The sequence below is a fragment of the Arachis ipaensis genome, chromosome B2, assembly GCF_059453495.1.
Source record: "Arachis ipaensis isolate K30076 ecotype BB chromosome B2, ASM5945349v1, whole genome shotgun sequence".
Taxonomy (NCBI): Eukaryota; Viridiplantae; Streptophyta; class Magnoliopsida; order Fabales; family Fabaceae; genus Arachis; species Arachis ipaensis.
Genome location: NC_142437.1, coordinates 7,643,789 through 7,668,661, shown reverse-complemented (window position 1 = coordinate 7,668,661; position 24,873 = coordinate 7,643,789). Strand labels below are relative to the sequence as shown.

At 35.1% G+C, this 24,873-nt stretch overlaps 2 protein-coding genes across 2 annotated transcripts; one reads left to right on the top strand and one right to left on the bottom strand.

Annotated features, from left to right (window-relative positions):
* The first annotated feature begins 529 nt into the window (after positions 1 to 529).
* On the top strand, positions 530 to 8,157 carry LOC107626715 (uncharacterized). Its single transcript, XM_088503516.1, has 2 exons — positions 530 to 1,700; positions 8,132 to 8,157. Exons 1-2 carry the CDS (start codon positions 530 to 532, stop codon positions 8,155 to 8,157), a joined length of 1,197 nt encoding a protein of 398 aa, XP_088359642.1.
* Positions 8,158 to 18,378: 10,221 nt separating this feature from the next.
* LOC110267437 (uncharacterized) lies at positions 18,379 to 20,669 on the bottom strand. Its single transcript, XM_021112993.2, has 4 exons — positions 19,766 to 20,669; positions 19,175 to 19,648; positions 18,713 to 18,879; positions 18,379 to 18,558 (listed from the first exon to the last, which is right to left on the bottom strand). The coding sequence occupies exons 1-4, from the start codon at positions 20,667 to 20,669 to the stop codon at positions 18,379 to 18,381; spliced, it is 1,725 nt and encodes a 574-aa protein (XP_020968652.2).
* Positions 20,670 to 24,873: the final 4,204 nt, after the last annotated feature.

Here is a 24,873-nt window from a genome sequence, read left to right as displayed (position 1 = left end):
TCTGTATGGTTTTGTATATCTATATATGGCTAGCCGGCTTAAACTCCGCGAGTCGTGGCTAGTTTCCTATGATATTATATACTTATCTTTTGATATATCTTATCTGTTTCTTGTGCCTCAAGCTAGTAGCTTTGTTAGTACGTTTTGCACTTTTCAAATCCAAAATTTGAGCTATATCTTTCATCGGGCTTCTAGATATTATATTATTCTTCTATATATTATACGTATGAGCTTAGAACTATCGTAACCTCTGATTAAACTTTGCTTTACGATGCGAGGTAAGGCTTAGGCTAATTAGGGTGTTACATTTAGTGGTATCAGAGCAGTTCGTCCTCGTGAGCCTGAGGGATAGACTGATCGTGCTTCATTGCATACTCTGTGTCTTTTTTTTATGCTATTAGGTTATCTACTTGATATACGTATAGCATGCTTGTTTGTGAGTGCCTGTTTGGGATAATTGAAATACTAGGCTTTTGATATTGAGATTGATCACCTTGATATTGATTGTTTGGTGTAGACAGGAACCCTAATGGCCACTCGCGGGCGAGGTCAAACACGTACGCGAGAGAGTAGGAATGAGCAACCAACTGATAACCATGCCGAGTTCATGGCGGCCATGCCTAACTTAGTGAACACCATGGAAGCGAATGCTACTGCGACTCTGCAAGCTGTGCAGAGGCTAGGCCAACCGGTGGGAAATGGCAATGGGAATGATGAAGGGAATGCCAATGATAATGCTGAGGGTAACGGCGATAACACGGGAGGAGTTCCGATGACCTTGGCAACGTTCCTCAAGGTTCATTCGCCAACTTTCCGAGTGTCCACAAATCCTATTGAAGCAGACCACTGGTTCCAGGCTATGGAGCGTGCTTTACAGGCGCAGCATGTTCCTCTTAATCAATATGTAGAGTTTGCCGCTTATCAGCTAGCGGGAGAGGCCCAGCCCTGGTGGCAAGTTGAGTGTCATTTGCTACAGCTTCAGAACGCCGACATTCCATGGGAGGTGTTCCAAACGGCTTTCTACAGGAAATACTTCCCTGAGTCTGCAAGGGAAGCAAAGGAGATGGAGCTAATGCAGCTGAAGCAAGGTTCCATGTCTGTGGCTAAGTACACCAACAAGTCCAAAAAGCTTTGTAGGTTTTCTCGCGTGTGTCAGGGTGACCCGAAGACTTTCGAGAGCTGGAGGTGCGTTAAGTACCAAAGGGGTTTGAAGAAGAGCATTATGACTGTTGTGGCTCCTATGGAGATCCGTGTCTTCTCCGACTTGGTGAATAAGGCTAGAGTAGTGGAAGAATATGCCAAGACCGTAGCGGCATCCAAGGACACTCGTGGAGGGAGTTCTAGTCGTGGGCGTGGCAAGTATTTTTATCCGAGAGGACAAAGCTTCAAGAGAGGAGGATATACGCCTCAAGGCCAAGGGGGCTTCAGAAAGAACAATCAGAATCAGTTTCAGTATGCTAGGGGAAGAGGAAATCAGAGTAAGGATTCTCCGGATTTAGCTTGTAATCGTTGTGGACGTTTTCACCCTTATGAATCATGCAAGATTGGTTTAGGTGGTTGCTTCAAGTGTGGGTTGCCTGGCCACATTGCGAAGGATTGCCCTCGTGGGAGGAATCAGAATGCAGGCCAGAGTCAGCATCAAGGCCGAGTCTTTGCTGTGAATGCCAATGATGCTTCCAAGGCGGATCCTTTGATGAGAGGTATATGTCTAATTGGTGATAAGTCCTTAGTTGCATTATATGATACTGGAGCTTCGCATTCATTTATTTCGTTTGTTAAAGTTGAGAAATTAGGTTTGAAAGTGTCAGAGTTGCCTTTTGATCTGCATGTATATACTCCGTATCAGACAGTTATGACTAGGTCAGGTTATAGACAAGTAGGTTTTAAGCTTAAGAGTAGAGATTTTGTGCATGATTTGATCTGTTTACCAATGGTGGGGCTTGAAATGATTTTGGGGTTTGATTGATTGTCAAAAAATCGGGTTTTGTTGGATTCCTTTGAACAGACAATTCGGTTTATGCCAGAAGGAGAGAATGGAGCCGTGGTAGCTACGGGGTATTACCTGAACTCTGTAATGGTGCATTGTAGTGGGAAGGAGTGACATGGTTATATTCTGTTGGCTGCTAATGCGTTGGGTGATGCCCATAACTTAGATCAGATACCGGTGGTTAAAGATTTTCCAGAAGTGTTCCCAGAAGATATCCCTGAGTTTCCACCTCAAAGGAAAATTGAATTTGCGATCGAATTGGTGCCGGGAGTCGGGCCAATGTCGATTGCGCCTTATAGGATGGCTCCGATAGAGCTGGCAGAGCTAAAGACTCAATTGGAAGAGCTTCTGAATAAGTGGTTCATTCGACCGAGTGTATCACCGTGGGGAGCGCCAGTTTTATTGGTGAAGAAGAAAGATGGAGGAATGCGTTTGTGTGTGGATTACCAACAGTTAAATAAAGTAACAGTGAATAACAAGTACCCGCTGCCAAGAATATATGACTTGATGGATCAATTGCAAGGAGCTGGAGTATTTTCCAAGATTTATTTGAGATCCGGTTACCATCAGATAAGTGTGAAGGAAGATGATATCCCTAAGACTACGTTTAGGACACGCTATGGACACTACGAGTTTGCGGTAATGTCCTTTGGGTTAACGAATGCACCTGCTATTTTTATGGATTACATGAACAGAGTATTTCGTCCCTTTTTGGACAAATTCGTGGTGGTTTTGATAGATGATATATTAGTTTATTCTAAAACAGTGGACGAGCATGAGGAACACTTGAAGATTGTGCTGCAAATCTTGAAGGAGCGGAAGTTGTACGCTAAGTTGTCAAAGTGCGAGTTCTAGAAGGAGGAAGTAAAGTTCTTAGGCCACGTGGTGAGTAAAGGAAGAATAGCTGTAGATCCTTCTAAGGTAGAAGTGGTGATGGAATGGGAAAGACCGACGACTGTGACGGAAGTCAGGAGCTTTTTGGGTTTAGCCGAATATTACCGGAGATTTATCAAAGTATTTTCCCGGATTGCGCTACCAATGACAAAGTTGACAAGGAAAGAAGTGCCATTCGTGTGGATGTCGGAGTGTGAAGAGAGTTTTCAGACGTTAAAGCAGAGATTAACTTCAGCACCTATTTTAATCTTGCCAGAACCGCATGAACCGTTTGAAGTGTACTGTGACGCTTCCTTGAAGGGTTTGGGTTGCGTGTTGATGCAACACCGGAACGTGGTGGCTTACACATCGCGTTAGCTGAGACCGCATGAGGTGAATTACCCCACTCATGACTTGGAATTAGCGGCAATGGTGTTTGCATTAAGATTTGGAGACACCACTTGTACGGAGTAAGGTTTAGCCTCTTTTCTTATCATAAGAGTGTCAAGTATATCTTTGATAAGAAAGAGCTTAATATGCGCCAGAGGAGGTGGATGGAGTTGCTTAAAGATTATGATTTTGAGTTGAGTTATCACCCTAGAAAGGCGAACGTGGTAGCAGATGCTCTGAGTCGGAAATCTTTAACAATTGCTTGGATGAGAATCAAGGAAGAGGAGCTAGTAGATAAGTTTGTGGATCTTAAGCTGGATATTGGTGAAGTTGCCGGGAGAGCTTGTTTGAACCAGCTACAAATCTCAAGCACGTTTAAATCAGAAATACAAAGGGCTCAGCAAGATGAGCAGAAGCTTCAGCAATTGTTTCAACCTGTTGGTGATAAGAGGCGCGAAGAATTCACTAAGGATGATAAAGGGTTATGGAGATACAAGGGAAGAACTTGCATACCGGATGTTGGGAGTTTGAGGCGAGACTTGCTGTCGGAGGCTCACAACAGTGGGTTTTCTATTCATCCCGGAAGTACGAAGATGTATTATGACTTGAAGAAGATGTTCTGGTGGCCAGGGATGAAAGGTGATGTAGCAACCATGGTATCCAAGTGTTTGACTTGTCAGAAAGTGAAGATAGAGCATCAAAAGCCGTCAGGAATGCTATAACCACTTGAGATTCCTCAGTGGAAGTGGGAATGAGTTGCTATGGATTTTGTGACCGGTTTACCGAGGACTAGGTCGGGATTTGATGCGATTTGGGTGATCGTGGATCGCTTAACCAAATCCGCTCATTTTCTGCCTATCAGAGTAAACTGTTCTATGGAAGATTTAGCAAGATTGTACATCAAGGAGATAGTACGGTTGCATGGTGTGCCGTCGAGCATAGTATCGGACCGTGATCCCCGATTCACTTCAAGGTTTTGGGGATCCTTCCAAAGGGCTTTCGACACAAAGCTATGTTTCAGTACCGTATATCATCCGCAAATTGATGGACAATCGGAAAGGACTATTCAGACGTTGGAAGATATGCTAAGAGCATGTGTGTTGGATCAACCCAGGAGTTGGAATCGTTACATGCCATTGGCGGAGTTTGCATACAACAACAGTTTTCATGCGAGCATTGGGATGGCTCCGTATGAGGCTTTGTATGTACGGAAGTGCCAGTCTCCACTGTTGGTATGAATCTGGTGAAGCAAGTGTATTGGGTCCAGATGTGGTAGCAGAGACTACTGAGAAGATTAAGAGAATACGAGAAAGGATTTTGACTGCTCAGAGTTGACAAAAGAGTTATGCGGATCAGAGAAGGAAACCGTTAGAGTTTGAAGTAGGAGAACACGTATTCCTTAGGGTTACACCGACAAATGGGATTGGAAGAGCAATCAAGACCAAGAAGTTGAACCCAAGATGCATAGGACCGTTTGAGATTCTGAAGAGATTCGGGCCGGTGGCGCATCAAGTCATTTTGCCACCTCATCTATCTAACTTGCATGATGTATTCCACGTGTCACAACTCTGTAAGTACACGTCGGATGCAGCTCATATGTTGGAGCCTAAATCGGTCGAGTTGGAAGAGAATTTCACTTTCCAAGTAACACCAGTGAGGATCGATGACACTAGTGTAAAGAAGCTGCGAGGAAAGGATGTCCCATTGGTTAAAGTTGCTTGGAAGCGAGCAGGAGTAGAAGAGCACACCTGGGAATTGGAGTCTGAAATGCGAAAGGATTATCCCGAGCTTTTCTCAGGTAATTCAAATTTTGAGGACAAAATTTCTTATTTGGTGGGGAGAATGTAAGAACCGCGACTAATCAACTGGTTAATTAAGTGATTAATTGCCCAAATTAGATTCCAAAAAGTTAGAAAGAGAATTTGCAGGTTTAAAGGTGATTTTTGGACTCAGTGGGTTTTTCTGAGTCAGAAAATGTGCTTTCTGCGAAAAACCGTAAAAAACTGCGAACCGGTAGTTGAACCGGCTGAACCGATTCAAGTCTGCCCGGTACCGCATGAGAAAAAGTGAAAACCGGTGAAAACCTTAGAAAAATATTAGAAATAGAAAACCGGGCGTTAATTTTAAAGGTTTGGCCTGAAGTTGGGCCAAACGGGCTAAAAATGCTAACGAGTTGAACCGGGCCCAAGTTGGGCCCAAGCCCAACATATAAAAAGCTCTTAAGTGAATCCATTTTCAGCACAACACATAATCAAACACTACACTTGCATGCTGAAAAGGGGGAAGAAGAGAAACCCCATGGTTACTATTCATCTCAAACTTCCAAAGCTCATATCTTGAGCTAGAGAGCTCCGATCGCCGCATCGTTTACGGCTACGCGTTTCTTGTGAAGAGCTCTACAAAACCCATATAAGAAACTGGTAAGAAAAGCTCGAATCCTCCTCAGTTTCTCTCCTCAAAATTTTGGGTTTATAGGGTTTTTGATTAAATGAGTTTTGTGATTTTGGATGTTTAGGTTTGCTCTAATCCTTGCTTAGCCCTGGATTCTTGCTAGTAAATCTGTTGGAGAAGGTAAGAGCTACTAAACCCTTGTAAATTTATGTTTAATTGGAACCCTAGGTTGATTTGAGGTGATTTATATGTATATAGTTTGATTATTGTGGCTTTGGGAGCTCTTGGAACTTAGTTGTGCTTATTGGAGTGGAAGTGAAAGCTTGGAATTTTGTTGAAAGCTATTTGGCGATCAATTTGAGTTTTGGTGCATAAAGGGAATCGGCCAAGGTATGGTTTCGGTTTCCTCTATGTAGTATATAATATTCATGGACACATAGGCTAGTGCCCAATAAGATAGGTTGAACTAAAATGATGGTTGGTGTGTTAAATGTTGATGAATTGATGAATGTTGGGTTGATTTGTGATGAATTTTAATGATATGTTGTTGTTGAATGATTCTATGGATTGGAAGTTAGTTCCTTATGATAATTGTAGTGTTGTGATTTATGAAATGGTGGGTTTGATGATGATTTTGATCATAAGTGATATAGTTGATGTTGGAATTGGGAGTAATGAAATGAGAAGGAGAATGTGGTAAGGTTGGTGTATTGTGGTATAACTAGTACATTTTGATGAAAAGTGGTATTTTGAATGGCTTGATGTGATTTGGTATGGGTATGGTAATAAATTTTGGAATTTGTGAAGTTTGGTAAAATTGGGTTTTTTATGAACTTTGTACGATCATAACTTCTGCCTCGTTTTTCAAAACTGATTGAAATTTATTTAGAATTAAAGATATTTGAAAACTCTTTAAATCGATATTAAATTTGTGAAAATTAGAATTTTGTAGAGGAATTTATGATCCTTCAAAGTTGGTGTTAAAAATATGAAATTCTGCAAAGTTGCAGAATTTCATGATTTCTAATATGTGCGGGCGCACACCCTCGTGCGGACGCACACCCTGCAAATATTTTGATTTGTGCGGACGCACACACCTGTGTGCACGCACAGGTAGGGAAGTGCATTCTGTTCGCAGCGCCAGCACGGCTTGTGCGCGCACATATCCAAGGAAAAACTTCAACCTGTGCGGACGCACACGTCGGGAAGGTCAGTCTGTTGGGGGCACTGGCACAGGTTGTGCGAGTGAACAGATTTTAAAAATTTTGTCACCTATGCATACGCAAACTCCTATGCGTACGCACACATCTTAAAATCTCCTGGGCATGCGCACGCACACACCCCTGTGCGGCCGCACACGTCCTGTTTCTTAAATTTTTCTTGTTTTTCAACTATTCTACCTTCCCAACAAGGTTGTAAACTTCTAAAACACCATTTTAAGACTTATGGGCTTAATATTAAGTATTAGAACATGTGATGTAACTTAAGGGTTCTAGAACATGGTTTTATGATAAATTAGAAAACGGAGGCCTAGATTTTTGGCGTGCTGAGAATGATTTGACGTTGGGTGGAGGATAAGTGATATATGAGATAAGGAATGATGAACTTTTGACATTGGAAATTGAGTTATGAATGGACAGTGGTTGAGATGAGTCGAGGACTCGGATTGAGACGATGGATCTCTGTATATTGAAAATATTTTCTGAAAACCACTGAAATAATGTTTTTACTGAGATTATGAGACGCTATGCGCCCGGCAGGGACGGCGGTTGGATCCCGCCTGTCGAGGTAGCGGCGGCGGCGTAAGGGCGGTGGTTCGTCCCGCTTGCGTTGAGATGTGAGGTCTGAGGCAAGGGTATCCCGCTCGCATCCCTCCGGATCTATAGGCGAGCAGGCGCCGGTACCTTGACAGTGATCCAGGCACTATATCTCGGGGGTTCCCATATGAGAAATCCGAAGGGCGACGTCTCCATGGAGATGTGTCGGGTTGGCAGTTGAACCGACAATGTGATATCACAGCCAGTAGGGCAGGCATTCATCATATGCATTTCCTATCTGTTTGTTTGCTTTGTCGACTTGTAATTGTATGCCTAATTGAATAACATGTATAATTGCTTACTTGATCTACATGCCTTGTATGGTTTTACTTGTGAATTACTTGCATTGTTATTAATTGTGTTTTCTATTGGGATTGAGGAGGTTCGGAAGGCGGTGGCGATGGGATCGCATGGAGGATAGGTTGGTGAAGGCTGTGGGACAGCGGTGTTTGGTTAGAATAGAAATATCCCTTAAGATAGATCACCCAGTTTATTTATGATAAGGTTTATATTATGCTTATTTGTTTAGAATGCTCTAAGTTTGAATCTTGTGATGGATATGAAGCTTAGGATTGTCTTTGGCGTCCCGGGGTTTTATATCCTACATCATTGGGCACTATTACCATACTGAGAACCTCCGGTTCTCATACCATATCTTTGTTGTGTTTTTCAGATGCAGGTCGCAACCTACCTCGGTGAGTTGCTTGGGATGGTGACAGAAGCGGAGGATCCTGGATTATTTTGGAGTCTTTTGGTTTATTATGTTTATACATCTCTCCTTTTGTACTTTGTCTTTGCCTAGAGGCTTGTATTATGAGAGAAAAATTTGTATAAGCTGTTTTTAAACTGTCAGATTTCTGTATGGTTCTGTATATCTATATATGGCTAGCCGGCTTAAACTCCGCGAGTCGTGCCTAGTTTCCTATGATATTATATACTTATCTTTTGATATATCTTATCTGTTTCTTGTGCCTCAAGCTAGTAGCTTCGTTAGTACGTTTTGCGCTTTTCAAATCCAAAATTTGAGCTATATCTTTCATCGGGCTTCTAGATATTATATTATTCTTCTATATATTATACGTATGAGCTTAGAACTATCGTAACCTCTGATTAACCTTTGCTTTACGACGCGAGGTAAGGCTTAGGCTAATTAGGGTGTTACAATAATGATGTTTATTTTGACTTTCATGCTAATGTGTGCTATGTAAAATCTTAGGAAACTCACAAAATTCTACACAATAAAGCTCCTAGGCATGGCGTTTATGAATTTGAAAATGTAGTTGTTACAAAAAATAATCAATTAGCTCCTATTTCAGCTTTTAATTTTCCTAAAGCCTTTGTTGCTAAATGTAATGAGTATTCCTTATGGCATAAAAGGCTTGGACATCCAGCCCCAAAAATTGTAATATATGTGATGAAACACTGTAATTTGTCTCCACCTACTTTGAATTCAATAAAGACACCACTTTGTGATTCTTGTTACATGGCTAAAATTCATTTACTCTCTTTTCAATTAGATTCATATAAGTATACTACTCCGTTAGAGATGGTTTACACTGACATTTGGAGGCCATCCCCTGTTACCTCTTATCATGGTTTTCGATACTATATTACTTTTATTGATTTCTTTACTCGATATACTTCAATTTTCTTGCTCAGAACTAAATCTCAAGCTTTTGCAGCATTTTTACAATTCAAAACACAGACGCAAAATTACACTGGTTTAAGAATTAAGAGTTTATAATCAGATCATGGAAGGGAGTATCTTTCTAATAAAATTACCTCATATCTTGTTACACAAGGGATATCCTGTCATTTCTCTTGCCCATACACACACCAACAAAATGGTAGGCAGAGAGAAAATATCGACACATTACTGAAACAGGTCTTGCTATATTAGCAAATGCATCTATTCCTCTCTTACATTGGGATGATGCTTTTCTCAGTGTTGTTTATCTTATTAATTGTTTGCCTTCTACTAATACTTCTTCTTTGTCACCATATGAATTGTTACATAAAGTCTCTCATGATTATTCTTTTCTGAAAATTTATGGATGTGCATGTTTTCCATTTCTTAAACCTTATGATGTGCATAAACTTGATTTTAAATCTCAACTTTTTATATTTTTAGGCTATGCGTCCAACCATAAGGGCTACAAGTGTTTAACATCTAATGGCAAATTAGTAATCACAAGACATGTTATCTTTGATGAGAGTAGGTTCCCTTACACTGAGATGTTCCCTCATCCACCAAATTCTTCTAAAGTTCAATTCTCACATACTCTCTCCATTCATTTAATTTCACCTCCCATGCCATTCCTCTCCACCAAATACAAGTAATACCTCATTTTTGAATCCTTCATTATCTACTGATGTCTCACCTTCTAGTGATTATAATCCATCTAATCCAAGTCAGGGCCCTAGCATAAATTCGGATACTAGTAATCTAGCTTCTCAAGCTAATGCTAGTAATTCCTCTCGATACTCTACTGACAATATCAATTCTACTACTTCTTTTCACCCAAAAAATACTAGTGCTTCTATTCCTTTATACCAATCTTTGCACAAGGACAGCATCGCCATCTTAGGGTTAGAAATTCAGTTTGGAACTCTTCCTCCCTCATCTCATTCCTCTAACATACACAAAATGCAAACTAGATCCAAATTTGGGATTTTCAAACCAAAATTATTTTCAACTATTTCTTGTGCACCCTTAGATCTTCTTAATAATATACCAACTTCTATAGAAAAAGCCTTATTAGCACCCCACTGATAAGTCACTATTTTATGATATATTTTGGACTGAATTGAATAGATTTTGTTAACTATTCTCACACTTATTCATGTAAATTGCATGTTTTTCATTTCCTTCCTAATTTTGTGCTATGATTGAAAACATGCTTCCTAGGCCTTAAAATTGTTAATTTTTAATTCTCCATTATTACCATTCGATGTCGTGATGTGTTTGTTAAGTGTTTTCAGGTTTACAGGGCATGAATGGCTTAAAGGATGAAGATGAAGCATGTTAGAGTGGAAGGAACACAAGCAACTAAAGAAATGAGAAGCGAGGAGCGACGCGCACGTATGGCTGACGCGTGCGTGTGATCCAGAGCATCTTTCAGCGACCCGTACGCGTGATAGAGCGTCACGTGCTGCACTTAACAGAACTCGCTGGGGCGATTTATGGGCTGATTTGGACCCAGTTTCAAGCCCGAAAACACAAACTAGAGACTGGGATGGTGCTGAGACTGAAGACACTTCACTTTTCACTTTAGTTTTAGTTTTTTAGTTTTCGAATTCTAGAGAGAGAAACACTTACTTTTCTCTAGGGTTTTGATGTTCTTAGTTTTGCTTTGGATTGAATTTTGAGAGAGCTGCTACTACCTTCAATTGGAGTCATTATCTTTACAATTTTCTCTCCAATAACTCAATTACTCTTTTCCATTTAATTGCTTTGAATTCATGTTTAGATCTTATTATTTTGAATTTTATTAATGCATTGAAGTATTTTTATGTTTATCTTTATTGCTTGTTTGATTCTTGTTGATCATTGTTAGCGCAAATTTTAATTTAATTAACTTCTCGTAATTATCATGTCTTTTATTTACTCCTATTATGTGTTTATGAAAATGGCATTCATGTTAATGGCTTAAAGCTCCCAACTTGGTTGGGGGTTGATAATTGAAAACCCTTGAGTTGTGATACTCAAGTATTAATCTGTAAGTGGGAATCATTGGGTAACTCAATTTTCACCAATTCTAGTCCTTCCCCACGAAGTGACTAGGACTTGTGAGTCAGAGTTAGTGACAACCACTTGACTTTCCTTCAATTGTTAGAGAATAACTAAGTGGAAGTAATGAACCTTTACTATTATACTTGAAAAAGACAACAAGGATAGAAACTCCAATTCTCTCCCCTGACCAAGGCCTTTTATTTTAAATACATATCACCTCTTGTTATTTGCTCATTGCTTTAATTTCTAGTTTCTTTATTTTTCCGTTCTCAAGTTCAGAAAATATTCAGAAAAATACTAACCAATAATTTGCATCCTGTGTCAACTCTTAGGGAAACGACTCGGGATTCTACTCCCGGTTATTTATTATTAACTGTGACACAATTTAAATTGATAGTGAAAATTTCGTCGGTTAAGATTGTACTTGCAACGCTGTTTTAGAAAATATTTTTCAGGAATTCTTAACCAGCATTTTTCCTCCCATCACCCACTGGAAATAGATATGTTGGAAGAGCTTAATGCTCTTTATAAAAAACAAACGTGGTCCTTGTTACCCATGTTCCTGACCAAAGAATTATAGGTTGTAGATGGGTGTATGCCATCAAGAGACACCCAAACGGTACCATCCTTAAATACAAAGCATGATTGGTTGCTAAGGGTAATCATCAAATTAAAGGCATTGACTTTGATCAAGTCTTTGCACCAGTGTTAAAACCAGCAACTATTAGGATTATTCTCTCCATTACTCTCTCTTATAAATGGATTATTCATCAATTTAATTTTAATAATGCTTTTTTGAATGGTGATTTGTATGAATTAGTTCTTATGAAGCAACCTTTAAGCTTCCATCAAGGTGATTTTTCTCAAGTTTGTAGGTTAAATAAATTATTATATGGATTACGACAGGCCCAAGGGCCTGGTTTATTAAGTTGGCAGTAACATTATCCTCTTTTGGCTTTTCAAATACAAGGCCAGATCCTTCACTTTTTATTAAAAAATTAGGTAATCTTCAACTCTTTCTTCTTGTATATGTTGATGATATACTCATAACGGATAATGACCCTAATGCTATTAGTTCAACTATTACTCAATTGAATGATATATTCTCTTTAAAAGTCCTTGGTGAGTTTAGTTATTTTCTTGGTATTGAGACTACAAAACTCTTATCAGGAGTTATTCATTTGTCACAAACAAAATATATTAGTGACCTTTTAAAGAAAGTTGGCATGGATGATTCAAAGGGTGTTCCGACACCAATGTTCTCCACTACTAAGTTGACAAGTCAAGGGGCTGCGTTGTTTGAGAACCCTTCACTTTATAAATCAATTGTAGGATTTTTGCAATATGCCATTCTTACCAGACTTGAAATTGCATATTCTGTTAATAAAGTTAGCCAATTTATGCATTCTCTTCTGGTTCCTCATTGGAAATGTGTGAAGAGAATACTTAGATACTTGGCTCGCTCTATCCATCAGGGGGTTAATTTTTCATTCTAGCACTGATTTTGGCTTGTTTGCCTTTTCAGATTCTGATAGGGCATCCGATCTTGATGACAGACGATCAACTTGTGGTTATTATGTCTACATGGGTTCCAATTTGATAGCTTGGTCGAGTAAGAAACAGGCTTCAATCAACAAGTCCAGCACTGAAGTTGAGTATAGGGGGCTAGCTGTTGTGGATACTGAGTTAATTTGGGTTCAAAACCTTCTCAAGGAACTTCACATATCATCATCAGGCATTCCAGTTCTCTACTGTGACAATATCAGCACTGTTCTTTTTGCAGCAAACCCAATATTACACAGTTGCACCAAGTATTTTGAGATCAATTTACACTTTGTTAGGGAGAGAGTTAACCAAAATCAACTAAAGGTGGTGCATATAAGTGTTGTTGATCAAGTGGCTGACATATTTACTAAGCCGTTAACGGCTAATCCCTTTGAAAAATTTAAGTCCAAACTTAAGGTAATTTTCAAAATTCCCCTGAGTTTGAGGGGGCGTCATGAGGACAAGTGTGATAATGAACTAATTGAAAGAACTATGTGTCAATATGAAGCAATAACTTGATCAACATGCAAGTTTGTTAGAGTGCCTTTGGTTTAGTTTGTTAGAGTCTTATGCATGTATAGATTTGTTGGTCCAGCTGTAATTAGTTAGTGATTAGTTTCGGAGAGTTTGTTAAAGTTTTGCATGGGTCTTGTGGTTTAATCTCTCTTATATAAAGCATGTCAGGTTATTGTTGAACTTAAACTTGATTCACATTTTCAATACAATTCTTCTACGTTTCTGATTCATGCTCTCTCTTCTAAAACACCTTCACTCTCTAATTCTCATTAATACACAATTCACATGAGTATTGCAAAATGAAAATAGAAAGGCTTCATAAAGCAAGTCAATACATGACTGTAAAATCATGTATTCAGTAAGTTGGTGACAAATTCAAAGCTTTCAATTTGCTGATCATATTTGACATATGAGGCAGCCATTCACATAACCTGTATTAATCCTTGTTTGATAGAACAGGTAATACCTTAGACACAATCAGTTACAAGTCAGTGAGAACTCTAGACCCTATCTTATTTGCGTTCAAAGTAACAATCCACCAATTAAGATTTATAAGACTGGCTAATAAGTTATCAAGTTAACAAGTTAATAAGATCAAGAACATGTCAAAACAAATTAATAATCAAAACTAAAATATAACAACACAAGTTAATAATCAAAACAAGTTAATACAGCAAACGAACAACAAAACAAAAACTTAAAGTCTGGAACAGCAACCTAATAATTAAAACAACAACAAACTAAAACAATAACTAAAAATCAACAGATGAGGGAAAGGAGCTGGAGTTTTATAACTCGATGGAGATGGCTGAACAAAGGGTTGAGCAGCGGTGGAACGACGTCTGAACAGAGGCTGAACAGTGGCGTTGCAACAACGTTGGAGAAGCGTGGCCGGTGGTGGTGGCTAGATTGGTTGAAGAACGACGACGAGATGGAGGGTGGTGCGTCGCGGAACTGGAGCAGAGGAGGGTGGAGTGTCGCAAAATTGGAGCAGAGAAGGACTGGAGCACGGTGAAACAGAGTTGGCACGGCAGAACAGTGGCTGCGCGATGGAGGAATGACGTGAGATGATTTGCAGTGGAGACGGCGGCTTCAAGCAGTGGTGGAGACGACCGTAGTAGGAAATACAGCTTCAAACAGTTGCAACGGCGATGGTGACACGACGATGGCTGGACGAAGCAAGTGTGGGAATGAGGAAGGAGCTGGAATGGGGATTAGGGTGCTCAAGGAAGAGGATTAGGGTTTTGGCCTTCTATGCTTTCCCCTTCAATGTTATTGTTTTATTTTTTTTAGAGAAAAGGACAAATAGGTCCTTGACCTTTTGATTCCAAATATTTAAGTTTTTGAGGATTTGAAAATACATTTAAGTCCCTGACATATCGATCCCTAATGTTCATTTGGGTCTGTCAGAATCAACAGAAAATTCAAACGTGACTCCCATTGTACTAACCTGGTTGATACGAATGCACACGTGAGAGAGTTTTTAAAATTGGACAAATTAAACTCAGGGATCGATGTATCCAGATTTTGAAGATGTCAGTAACTTAATTGTATTTTTAAATCCTCAATGACTTAAATGTCTGCGTACCAAAAAATCAGGGATCGATTTATCCTTTTTTTTTTTTAATTAATGAAGTAATGAACGAAACGGCGTCGTTTTCTTTTAAACTGTGAAAACCAACCGACGACTGACCAATGTTTGGCCGATTCAACAATTCAATTACAATTTACAATTTTTAAAATTGGTGGTTATAATTTTTTATTGAACTGCAATTTTTATCGATTTTCAGAACCCTGATATTTTGACTATTTTCAATTGTTTCTTTCATTTTTTTTTTATTTGTTAGGAGAACTACTCTTACTACTCTTATGTAGTTTATAGAACAACTTTTTAATTCCGTCTTCAATGAATGCCATTCAACCTTTCAAAAAAGGAAAATCGCTCTTTACCCTAAAAGAGATAGTAATCACTTGAATACTTTGCTTTTGAATGATGTTAGATTTAATTATTTTGAAGATCTTCATATATATAATGTGTATATGGAATGATAAAAAAATTGATTTAAAAAATTTAGATCATATATGACGCTTTTATTTTTAAAATGGATGCAAAAATGGGTGTTTTATAAAGAATAAAGTTCTACATTTAAGTTATAGCCTAACCAAGTTTAACCAAATATTTTAAATTAACATGTGCACATTTTACTGTCGTTACTTCTTCTTCTTCTTCTTTTAAATTTGCGCATGCAACTTCTTTCTTTTTCGTTATCTTTCTCTTTCGTTATCGTCATCACCAACAATACCAATATTTTGCTAACATCTTTATTGGTTCTAATTTTTTCTGGTGCCATCATTAAATAATTTCGATTCATTTCTTAGTTTATTTGAGGTTCATTTAGATTCATAAATAAATTTGATGTGTTTTTGTTGATGATTGAGTATTTTTGACTGCTTGTTTAAATATGAACTAATTTCGATTCATTTGTCAATTAATTGAGATTCACTTGATGCTGCTGATAAGTATTGACAAAATTTTTTATTCCTTAAGTAATTTCGGTTCATTTTTTAATTTAACTGAGGTTCATTTGAATCTAGAAATGAATTCGATATGTTTTTGTTGATGATTGAGTCTTTTTGACTACTTATTCAAATATGAATTGATTTTGATTCATTTGTATGTTAATTGAGGTTCACTTGATGCTGTGATAAGTATTGACCAAAATTTTTATTCCTTAAGTAATTTCAGTTCATATTTTAATTTAATTGAGGTTCATTTGGATCCAAAAATGAATTCGTGTGTTTTTGTTGATGATTGAGTCTTTTTGACTGCTTGTTTAAATTTGAACTAATTTCGGTTCATTTGTGTGTTAATTGAGTTTCACTTTATGCTGCTAATAAGTATTGACCAAATTTTTTATTTCTTAAGTAATTTTGGTTCATTTCTTAGTTTAATTGAGGTTCTTTTGGATTCAAAAATGAATTCGATATGTTTTTGTTAATGATTGAGTTTTTTTGACTGCTTGTTTAAATTTGAACTAATTTTAGTTCATTTATGTGTTAATTGAGGTTTACTTTATGCTGCTGATAAATATTGACCAAATTTGTTAGCAAAAAATAATGAGATTATTCATTATCACTTTATTCAAGTGCATTAGATTCTATTCCATTTCATTCAATTTGTCTTAAAAGTCATCCTAACTTTTGGGACAAATTGTTCGTCGACAACATACTTATACAGTAAATAAACTGAAATATTATTATAACAACACCATTGTGTAATAACAAATGAACCGAAAATTATGCATTTTATAAACTCAGAAACTCCTGTAATTTCGGTACATTTGGTCTCATTATCCTGTACAATTCAAAACTCTTCTTCCTTCTCCTTCTTATCTTTCGCTTTGTCTTCTTCTTTTTTTCATCTTTTTTCTTCATCTTCTCATTCTTATTTTATTTTCTCAAATTTTTTTTATTTACTCTCTTTTGAGAAATAAAATTAAAAAAAAAGAAGAAAATAACAAATAAAAAAAAGAATAAAATGACTGTAATAACATGAAAAAAAAGAGGAGGAGAAGAAACAAAAATAAAATGCAGCAACAACATCACTAATAAAAGGAGAGGAGGTGCACGAAGAACAAACATAAAGTGCGGGGTTTCGTTTATATTAGTGAAACGCGTGTGTATACACTACGTATAATGAAAGTAATTTTTGTTAAATTTAGACCAATTCAATTAGATTTAGTTAAAAAAAAATGTTTAGATATGTAGCTGCTCTCTTTTATAAATTAAAATAGAGGAATAAAAGATATGAACAATGAAAATTCTTAGAATCAAAAAGTGTTAGGTTAACTTTATTTTTCTTTCTTGTTTACTCTATCCAACACGGAAAGTAGGTTGGAATTTAATACTTAGCGGAGTATGGGTAATAATTATTATGTCCTATTAAATCATTTTATATTTCCATTGACTACTACTATAAATAGCAATAGCACTGGCCAAAAAGGCATCCCAAATTCGAGGGCCTTAAATAAAGAGATACTAGTTTGTTTTAGTTTCTCTTTTCTGAGATTGATTTTATATACCATTTGGTTTGATATCAATAGTATTTGGATATATTTGGTATGAATTTGTGTGGTTGGTTATCATTTCCATTTTGATTTCTCTTTCTTTTTTTGAAATATTTGATCATGATAAATTATACCTATTTTTAAATTTGCCATATTTTATAATAAAATATTTAGTTGCTGTTTTGTTTATGGATGTATGTAAACTTTAGTCGAACCACTTAAAATCTCTTGTACCAATATTATTTTTTATGTTTTCGGTCTAATTCATATCTTCTAAAATCCTAACAAAATGCATGCAATTCCATTGGGAGTAAAAAAAGTTTACAAAAGGTTTTTCTTATGTTTTTTGTGACCACTGAAAAGTGTTTTTCTGTCCCAACAAATTGCATATTCCTACATGCACTCAGTTCTTCCTTATCAAAAATTTTTAGCATTATGTGATTTCTAAAAGAGAAATTTTAGAGAACTAATTATAGCATAAGCCAACTCAATTAATTACCATGTTTTGAGGTACTGAAACAGAGATTGGAAGACTGAGACTCAGTATCATGTTTGTTGATTTAGAGACTAATACTAAATTTTCTGTCTCTGTCTCCAAAATTTCAATATTTCAGTACCTCCAAAAAATAGGAACATAGGGAACTAAAATTTTTAGAGATAGAGACTGAAATTTTAATAACATTTTATACCTAAAATACCCTCATTTCAATTTTACCATTTGTGCAAATTAAAATAGAATTTTATTCTTGTTTCAATTTCTGTCTCCCACTTTGCACCAAATAGAATACTGAGATTTATTTCAATTTCTGTCTCTTTAGTCTCTGTCTCTCAGTCTCAGTCTTTCCGTCTCTGTCTCTCCACCAAACGCTATCTAATTCACCATACTTCAAGTTGGTTTCCTAGCAGAATCTTTTCTAAAAAATTTGTCTATTAAGCTTTACAAAAGGTACAAATCCTCCATGAATTCATGGGCTCATGCAAAAAGAAAATGACTTCTCTATCTAACCATAACAATTGGCATACCTAATTATTGTGGCTACTAAATAAAAAAAGCTGAGCTTACAAAAGGTATTGTAAATTTTTTTTTATAGAGGCCATTATAATAATTCTCTTAAGCTTTTCTACCTCTAGGATGCGATCTTGAATCTCTTTAACCAGATCTTCACATTCTTGGTTGTTCTCCGAAATGCACTGCAGAACAGTTTTGAGGCTTGTGATTTCTTGTTTTGCGGCTCTGATCTGAGTCCAGGTTCAACATGTCAGTTAGCATGCAAAGCAACCATAGAACACAAAATAATGAAATACAATTTCATGCAACATATAAAATACACAAACAGGTTTTATGTTCTAAATTTTAATCTTGTTACACTTGAAAATAGAAGAAAAAACAAACCTTACTAGACTTAGGTTCCTTGCAACTGCTCTCACATGTCAATTTTGCCTTGTTCACATGTGCTCGAAAGAGATCAGCCGCTAGATTCTTCTCTGCCAAGTCATATGCACAAATGAATCCGACAGCTTCGATATACTGCTCATTCTTGATAAGATTCTCAACAAAATCTGCGTGAAAGCAAGAACAATGCATTTCATAAAAAAGAACCAGTGCATTGTGCATGCATAGTTCAAGCCATAAAAGAATATCATAAAGAGAAAACCAGTTCTAGTTACCATAACTAAGCAGAAGGAACTGTACAGAATCAACCTCAGATTAAATAGAAAAATGGCAGGCAACAACATACATAAAAAGGGATCTTAAGTTCATTTCTAAAAGCTAAACTAGAATCAGATTCAATTTCATATGAATAAGCTACCCTTAATCTTGGCAACTGAACAAAATAGTTTTCAATCAACATACCAGAGATTTTATCTGCGAAACCAATCATCCGGAAGAGCTCAATAGATGGCTTGTGGTGAGCAACAATTTCAAAAAGCTTTAAAACTTCATCTTCATCAAAGGAGGAAACTAGTTTATAAATTGACAAGATCATTAGGAAACTCAGAACCGCCAATGAATTGTCAGTACTTAATCTCATATTAGCTTTCATATTTAGAGCAAGCTCCATTGCCTCCTCTCTAACATGAGATTCAATATCTGGTGAGATTTTCATCAGCTGCTCGAGAAGGAAGATGTGGTTATTATCTATAGCCATGGCTTGATCTCCCTTCTTATCATGTGAATCCATAGGATCCTTCATTATATCCAAAATGACTTTTGCTGGATCCGATGATGACCGGAGAACATCTAAAATGTCAGTATCATTTGGCTCGCTTGCGAAAAGTCGAAAACTCCCTTCATCAGTAGAAGACTGATTATCTGTGTAATTTGCAACTGTAGTGCTGTGATGTTAAGACACTTAACCAAGGATACAATATACTAAGATTTTCTGCATTGGAAAGACATTTGAAACGGTGTTCAAAACAAACTAAAAACAAGCACATTTTTTACCTTCTTGTTTTTGCTCTCTGAATGATTTTACAGATGCTTCATGCTGCATCATTTTAACCTCAAGCTCCTTCAATTGAGCTTCAACTTGCTTCTCTTTGAATAGGATCTCGTTCAATTTGCTTTCATACTTCTTCCTGATTGATTCAACTTCCTCCAATTGGCCTTCAAATTGCTTCTCTTTTGAATCGAGTTTCTTCATTCGTTCTTCAATTTGCCTCTCCTTCAACTCAATGTCTTTCATTCGTGCAGCAAACCGCTCTTTAAGCTCCTTTATCTGTCCCTCAATGCCTCTTTGCACCCCTTCATATTCTTTCTTTTTTACCTCAACATTTGAAGAATACGAACTCAGTTGTCCTTGAATATAATCAAATTGTTTCTTCTTGTTTTCAAGCTTTTCCGACATCTCCTCAATATCTTTCTCTAGCAAGTGAAATTTCTTCTTTACAGCTTCTCTCTTCTTTTGGCATTCCTCTAAATACCGATCCGATAATGATATCTCTTTTTCTTTCAAATGTGGTTTAGAAGTTTCTTTCTCTTTCAAAGGGAATGAGTTATGTTTTGGAAGATTTTCCGACTTCTTTAATTTCTTGGCCTTCTGCACATAGTTTAGGGAACCATACCTCGTAACAGTCAGGGGAAACAGATCAGCATCGTCACAGTCGATTATATTTCGTTTCTGAGGTTTAGGAATATCCTTTTGAACAGAGCTATCATTTTTACTGTTGGATTTTGCTAAACTAGAATTCAGAGCTAAGCGTGATGACAAAGGAATATTGTCATTATTATCAGACTCTTCAGAATTCGAGCTGTTAACAGCAGCATCAAGGATTTTATCCTTCATTTTCAATTTAGTACTCACTGGATAATCATCATCTGAATCATAAGAAAGAGAAGCTAGAGACATTTTCCTGATCTGAAAGAAGTTTAGTCTCTCTCTCTCTTAGGCCGTGTTTGAAACTACATACAGAGACAGAAATACAAAGTAAGGGAAAGAAGGACAAAAACAAAAACGAAATTGTATTTTGTATCATATTCAGTTATAATTTATAAACTTATAATAGCATAGACAAGAAAAAATGTGGATTCATCATTTTTCTTATTTTTTATGACTCTCTATTTCTGTTTTAATCGCTCTAAATTTAACTTGCAATAACTTGCAATAGGGAACTTCACAGGCCAGTGACAGTGTACATGCAAAACCCTCAGATAAAAAACCGGAAAAAAAAATTATTAAGAAAGTCCTATAGCAATGAAATAGTTCCAAACCAAAAAAATGGCATGAAAAAAAAAATCACATTATTTATGATCTATATCGCACTTCATACTTCATAGTACATGCAGAACTAATGAAGCAATGTACAAAGAATGAAAGCTAAATAAGTAAATAATTCATGATATATATAAAAGAATGAAAAATCAAATTGTGAAGCATGAAAAAATGGAGTTAGTTACCTAGCTTGAAGAGTAAAACTGGAAGATGAAAGGTAATAAGAAGGGCAAGATGTAAATGGTTTTGAAACGGCGTGAGAAAGAGTCAAACAACTTAGCAAAGAAGGTTCTACTTCCGTTTCTACTGGCTCCACGTCCAACTTCATTTAAAAGCGGATTTTAATAACTAGAACTTTTTATTTTCAAAATTTAAAAAATTTTAATTTTATGATGATTTGATTATATAAGGGATGCTTTGGTGTGTTTTGGAGTAAAACTATAAAATTAAAATTATTTTAATAATTAATTTTCATATAATATTTGTTTATACAATCAATTATATAAGAATTAACTTTCTTCAAGTTTACTTTGGAATAGTTTGTTTTGTTTGAATTTTATTGAAAAAGAGTAAAGTATCATTTTTGTCTCAACGTTTAGGATAAGTTCTAAAGTTATCCCTAACGTTTTAAAATTGACTCAATGTTGTCCTGGTGTTAGGGATCCATTAACAGAATTGACGGCTGGACAAAATTGAGACGATTCTGAAACGTCAGTGACTTAAATAGAATGAAAACGTTGGAGACAAAAACGATACATAGAAATAAATTTTAATTTTATCCTTCAATAATATTAATTTTTTACTGTATAATATTCAATTATTTTTTAATCATATCTAAGTAAATAGATTTGGATACTCTAAAGTTTGAATTTAAGAGTAAAGTGTGATCTTTCACTGTTGCTTTCATAGGTGGACCAAGAATAAATATAAAAGAGAAATTCAAGGGTAGAAAATCACAATTTACTCTCTAAAGTAAAATTCAAACTTTAGAGGATCAAAATTCAATATAAAAATATAAAAAAATTATTTAGAATAAAAGTAGTGTTATTAAGTGTAATTTACTTAGATGTGATTAAAAAATAATTGAATATTATATACAGTAAAAATTTGATATTATTGAAGGATAAAACTAAAATTTATTTCTATGTATCGTTTTTGTCTCCAACGTTTTCATTCTATTTAAGTCAGTGACGTTTCAGAATCGTCTCAATTTTGTCCAACCATTAATTCTGTTAACGGATCCTAACGGTAAGATAACATTGAGCTAATTTTAAAACGTTAGGGACTTAAATAGGATGATTGAAACGTTAGGGATCATTTTGGGACTTACCTCCAAACGTTGGAAAAAAAAACGATACTTTACTTATTAAAAAAAAAATATTTGTGCATACAAAAATGTTGAAAATGATTTATATACGATAATAGTAATGTTAAAGAGAAAAAAAAAGTCTAAATTGATTTTATTTAATATTTATTAATTTTAGTAATAATTATTGAATATTAAATAAGATAATTTTTTTACTATTTTTTTTATTATTAAATATTTTCGATATAATAGTTGTTTATATTGTTTAATGGTGTTAATTTAGTAAAAAATAACATTGTGTACATGTGTATTGTGAAAAAGAAAAAAGAAATCACCAATGGTGCTCAAGATTGAGTTTTTTGCTTTTCTTGGTATAACCAGCTTAAATTATTCGTAAATATCGATAATTCATATATATTAATATAAATTATTATAATTTTTTAATATTAATTATCACTAATGTACGATAATTTATTGTAGGGCCAATAAAATGGAAAGAAAGAAATAAATTTAAAATGTTATGCACACTAATCGAGAATTTGAGATATTGTATAAATATTACATTTTTAAAAAAATTTAAAAGATTGACGGTAAAAATTATTATGGAATATTATTTGAAAATCGCTGTTAACCTAGCTTATAAATTGGGGAAGGATTCCCTTTAGTTTTTGCATTAGATTCAGAGTGAGAAAGGCAATTAATAATTAAACTGCTGGAAAATATATTCTCTGTAAGAGAAAATAGAAAGTATAAGGATGTGTTTTATTTACTTGTTTTCTATTTTCGTTTAAAAAAACTGAAAATATTAAAAAAAAAAAACGTGTTTGTTCGATCATCTTTATTTTCACTTTTAAAAATATTTTGAAAACGAAACAAAAAAAACATTTTCGATGTTTTCAAAAGAGATGGTAGTATTTTTGTTATTTAATCAAAACCTATTTTTTCTTTTATTTATTTTTTCACCTAAAGAATCCTTTTCTTTTTGTCCATCATCTCCCCCTTCAGACAACATTTTTCTTGCTCCTTACAGAGTATGCCATTGATTTTTCCACCATGGCCATGCTTGCAATTTTGGATTTCCAGTATAGTGACAACTAACTCTGCCATAGCCTTAAAAATAGTTCTTTATTTGAGATTCATTGTTTTCTTAATCAAAATTATAGAGATGAAAGTTGGGTGAAAAAAAAGACTGAGGTGGTTATGGCTGAAGTTTGAGCAAATAGAATAGCAAGTTTGTGATGATGCTTGATGATTAAGATGTCAGTGGAATGATTGTGATACATATGAATAAAAATGGTAATGACTAGGTGGGTGAAGGTTTTACAAGATGTTTTGGATGTTTTGAAAGGTGGTTCTCTTGTTCATGATAGTGTTAATGTGTGTTACTGAGTCGATAAAGAAGTTGTAGATTGAAAATAAAGATTTGAGATTCATATTATTTTTATTTTTTATGTAAAAAATACAAGAATACAAGAAAATAAAATGTTGGAAATTTTTAGTTTTTTTAATCTCAAGATTATAAAGGTAGTGTTTAGAAGAGAGACAGAGACTGAGACTGAGAAACACAGAGAGATTAAGATACAGAGATTAAAAATAAATTTTAGTATTGTGTTTGGTGTAAAATGGGAGATAGAGATTGAAATAAAAATGAAGCTCTAATTTAATTTGTACAAATGGTAAAATTAGAATTCATTAATTGAAATTGGGATATTTTATGGTATAAAATATTATTAAAATTTCAGTCTCTATCTCTAAAAATTTAAGCCTCCTATGTACCCACTTTTTGAAAGTACTGAAATACTGAAATTTTGGGAATAGAGACTGAAATTTTAGTACCAATATCTACACCAACAAACATGATACTTAGTTCCAGTCTTCCAGTCTCCATTCCAATACCTCAAAACAAATGCTACCATGTTAAATCATCAACAGAGAAATATTTGAGAGTACAAAAATATACCTGAATTGGTAAGTATAATTGAGAGAATTTGATTATTTAATCTTCCTCAATCAAAACCTTTTGTATTTCTGGTCAAATTACAACTCTTTTTATAAAAAAAGAGTTATGGAGTAGACGTGTTTGAGACCAAAATATTGAAGTTATTATTTATATTTGAATGTCACACCCATTATATCTTAAAACCCAAATAAAATAGTATCTTTGATTTTATTTTCATTTAATTCTAAATCAAAAATAATAATGACTTATTTAATTCAGTATTTATGACAAATAAAATTACCGTTATATAAATTCTTTAATGTGATATAACTTAATTTGTTATTATAATTAATTAATATATGTATTATCCATAAATAAATTAAAAAATAATAATTTCCTAACATAAAAAAATAAAACAAACACATTACATTTTCAAAATTTAAAAACAAAAAATGAAAACAAATTTTTAAAATCTAAAAATAAAAAATAAAATTAAAAATATTTTCTCATATCAAGCACACCCTAAATAAATCACCAATATTATAGAATGTAGATACAGTGAAAATATTTTTAGTTGTCATTTCTGTTATTTTTTG

Bases quoted from the DNA above. Each gene is read 5' to 3' on its own strand.
- LOC107626715 (XM_088503516.1), top strand. From the start codon at position 530: ATGGCCACTCGCGGGCGAGGTCAAACACGTACGCGAGAGAGTAGGAAT. The intron at 1,701-8,131 runs GTATATGTCTAA...TGTGTTTTTCAG, and splicing joins GGCGGATCCTTTGATGAGAG to ATGCAGGTCGCAACCTACCT.
- LOC110267437 (XM_021112993.2), bottom strand. From the start codon at position 20,669: ATGTCTCTAGCTTCTCTTTCTTATGATTCAGATGATGATTATCCAGTG. The intron at 18,880-19,174 runs GTATGTTGATTG...GCTTTCACGCAG, and splicing joins TTTCGCAGATAAAATCTCTG to ATTTTGTTGAGAATCTTATC. The intron at 18,559-18,712 runs GTTTGTTTTTTC...ACCTGGACTCAG, and splicing joins AGGAACCTAAGTCTAGTAAG to ATCAGAGCCGCAAAACAAGA.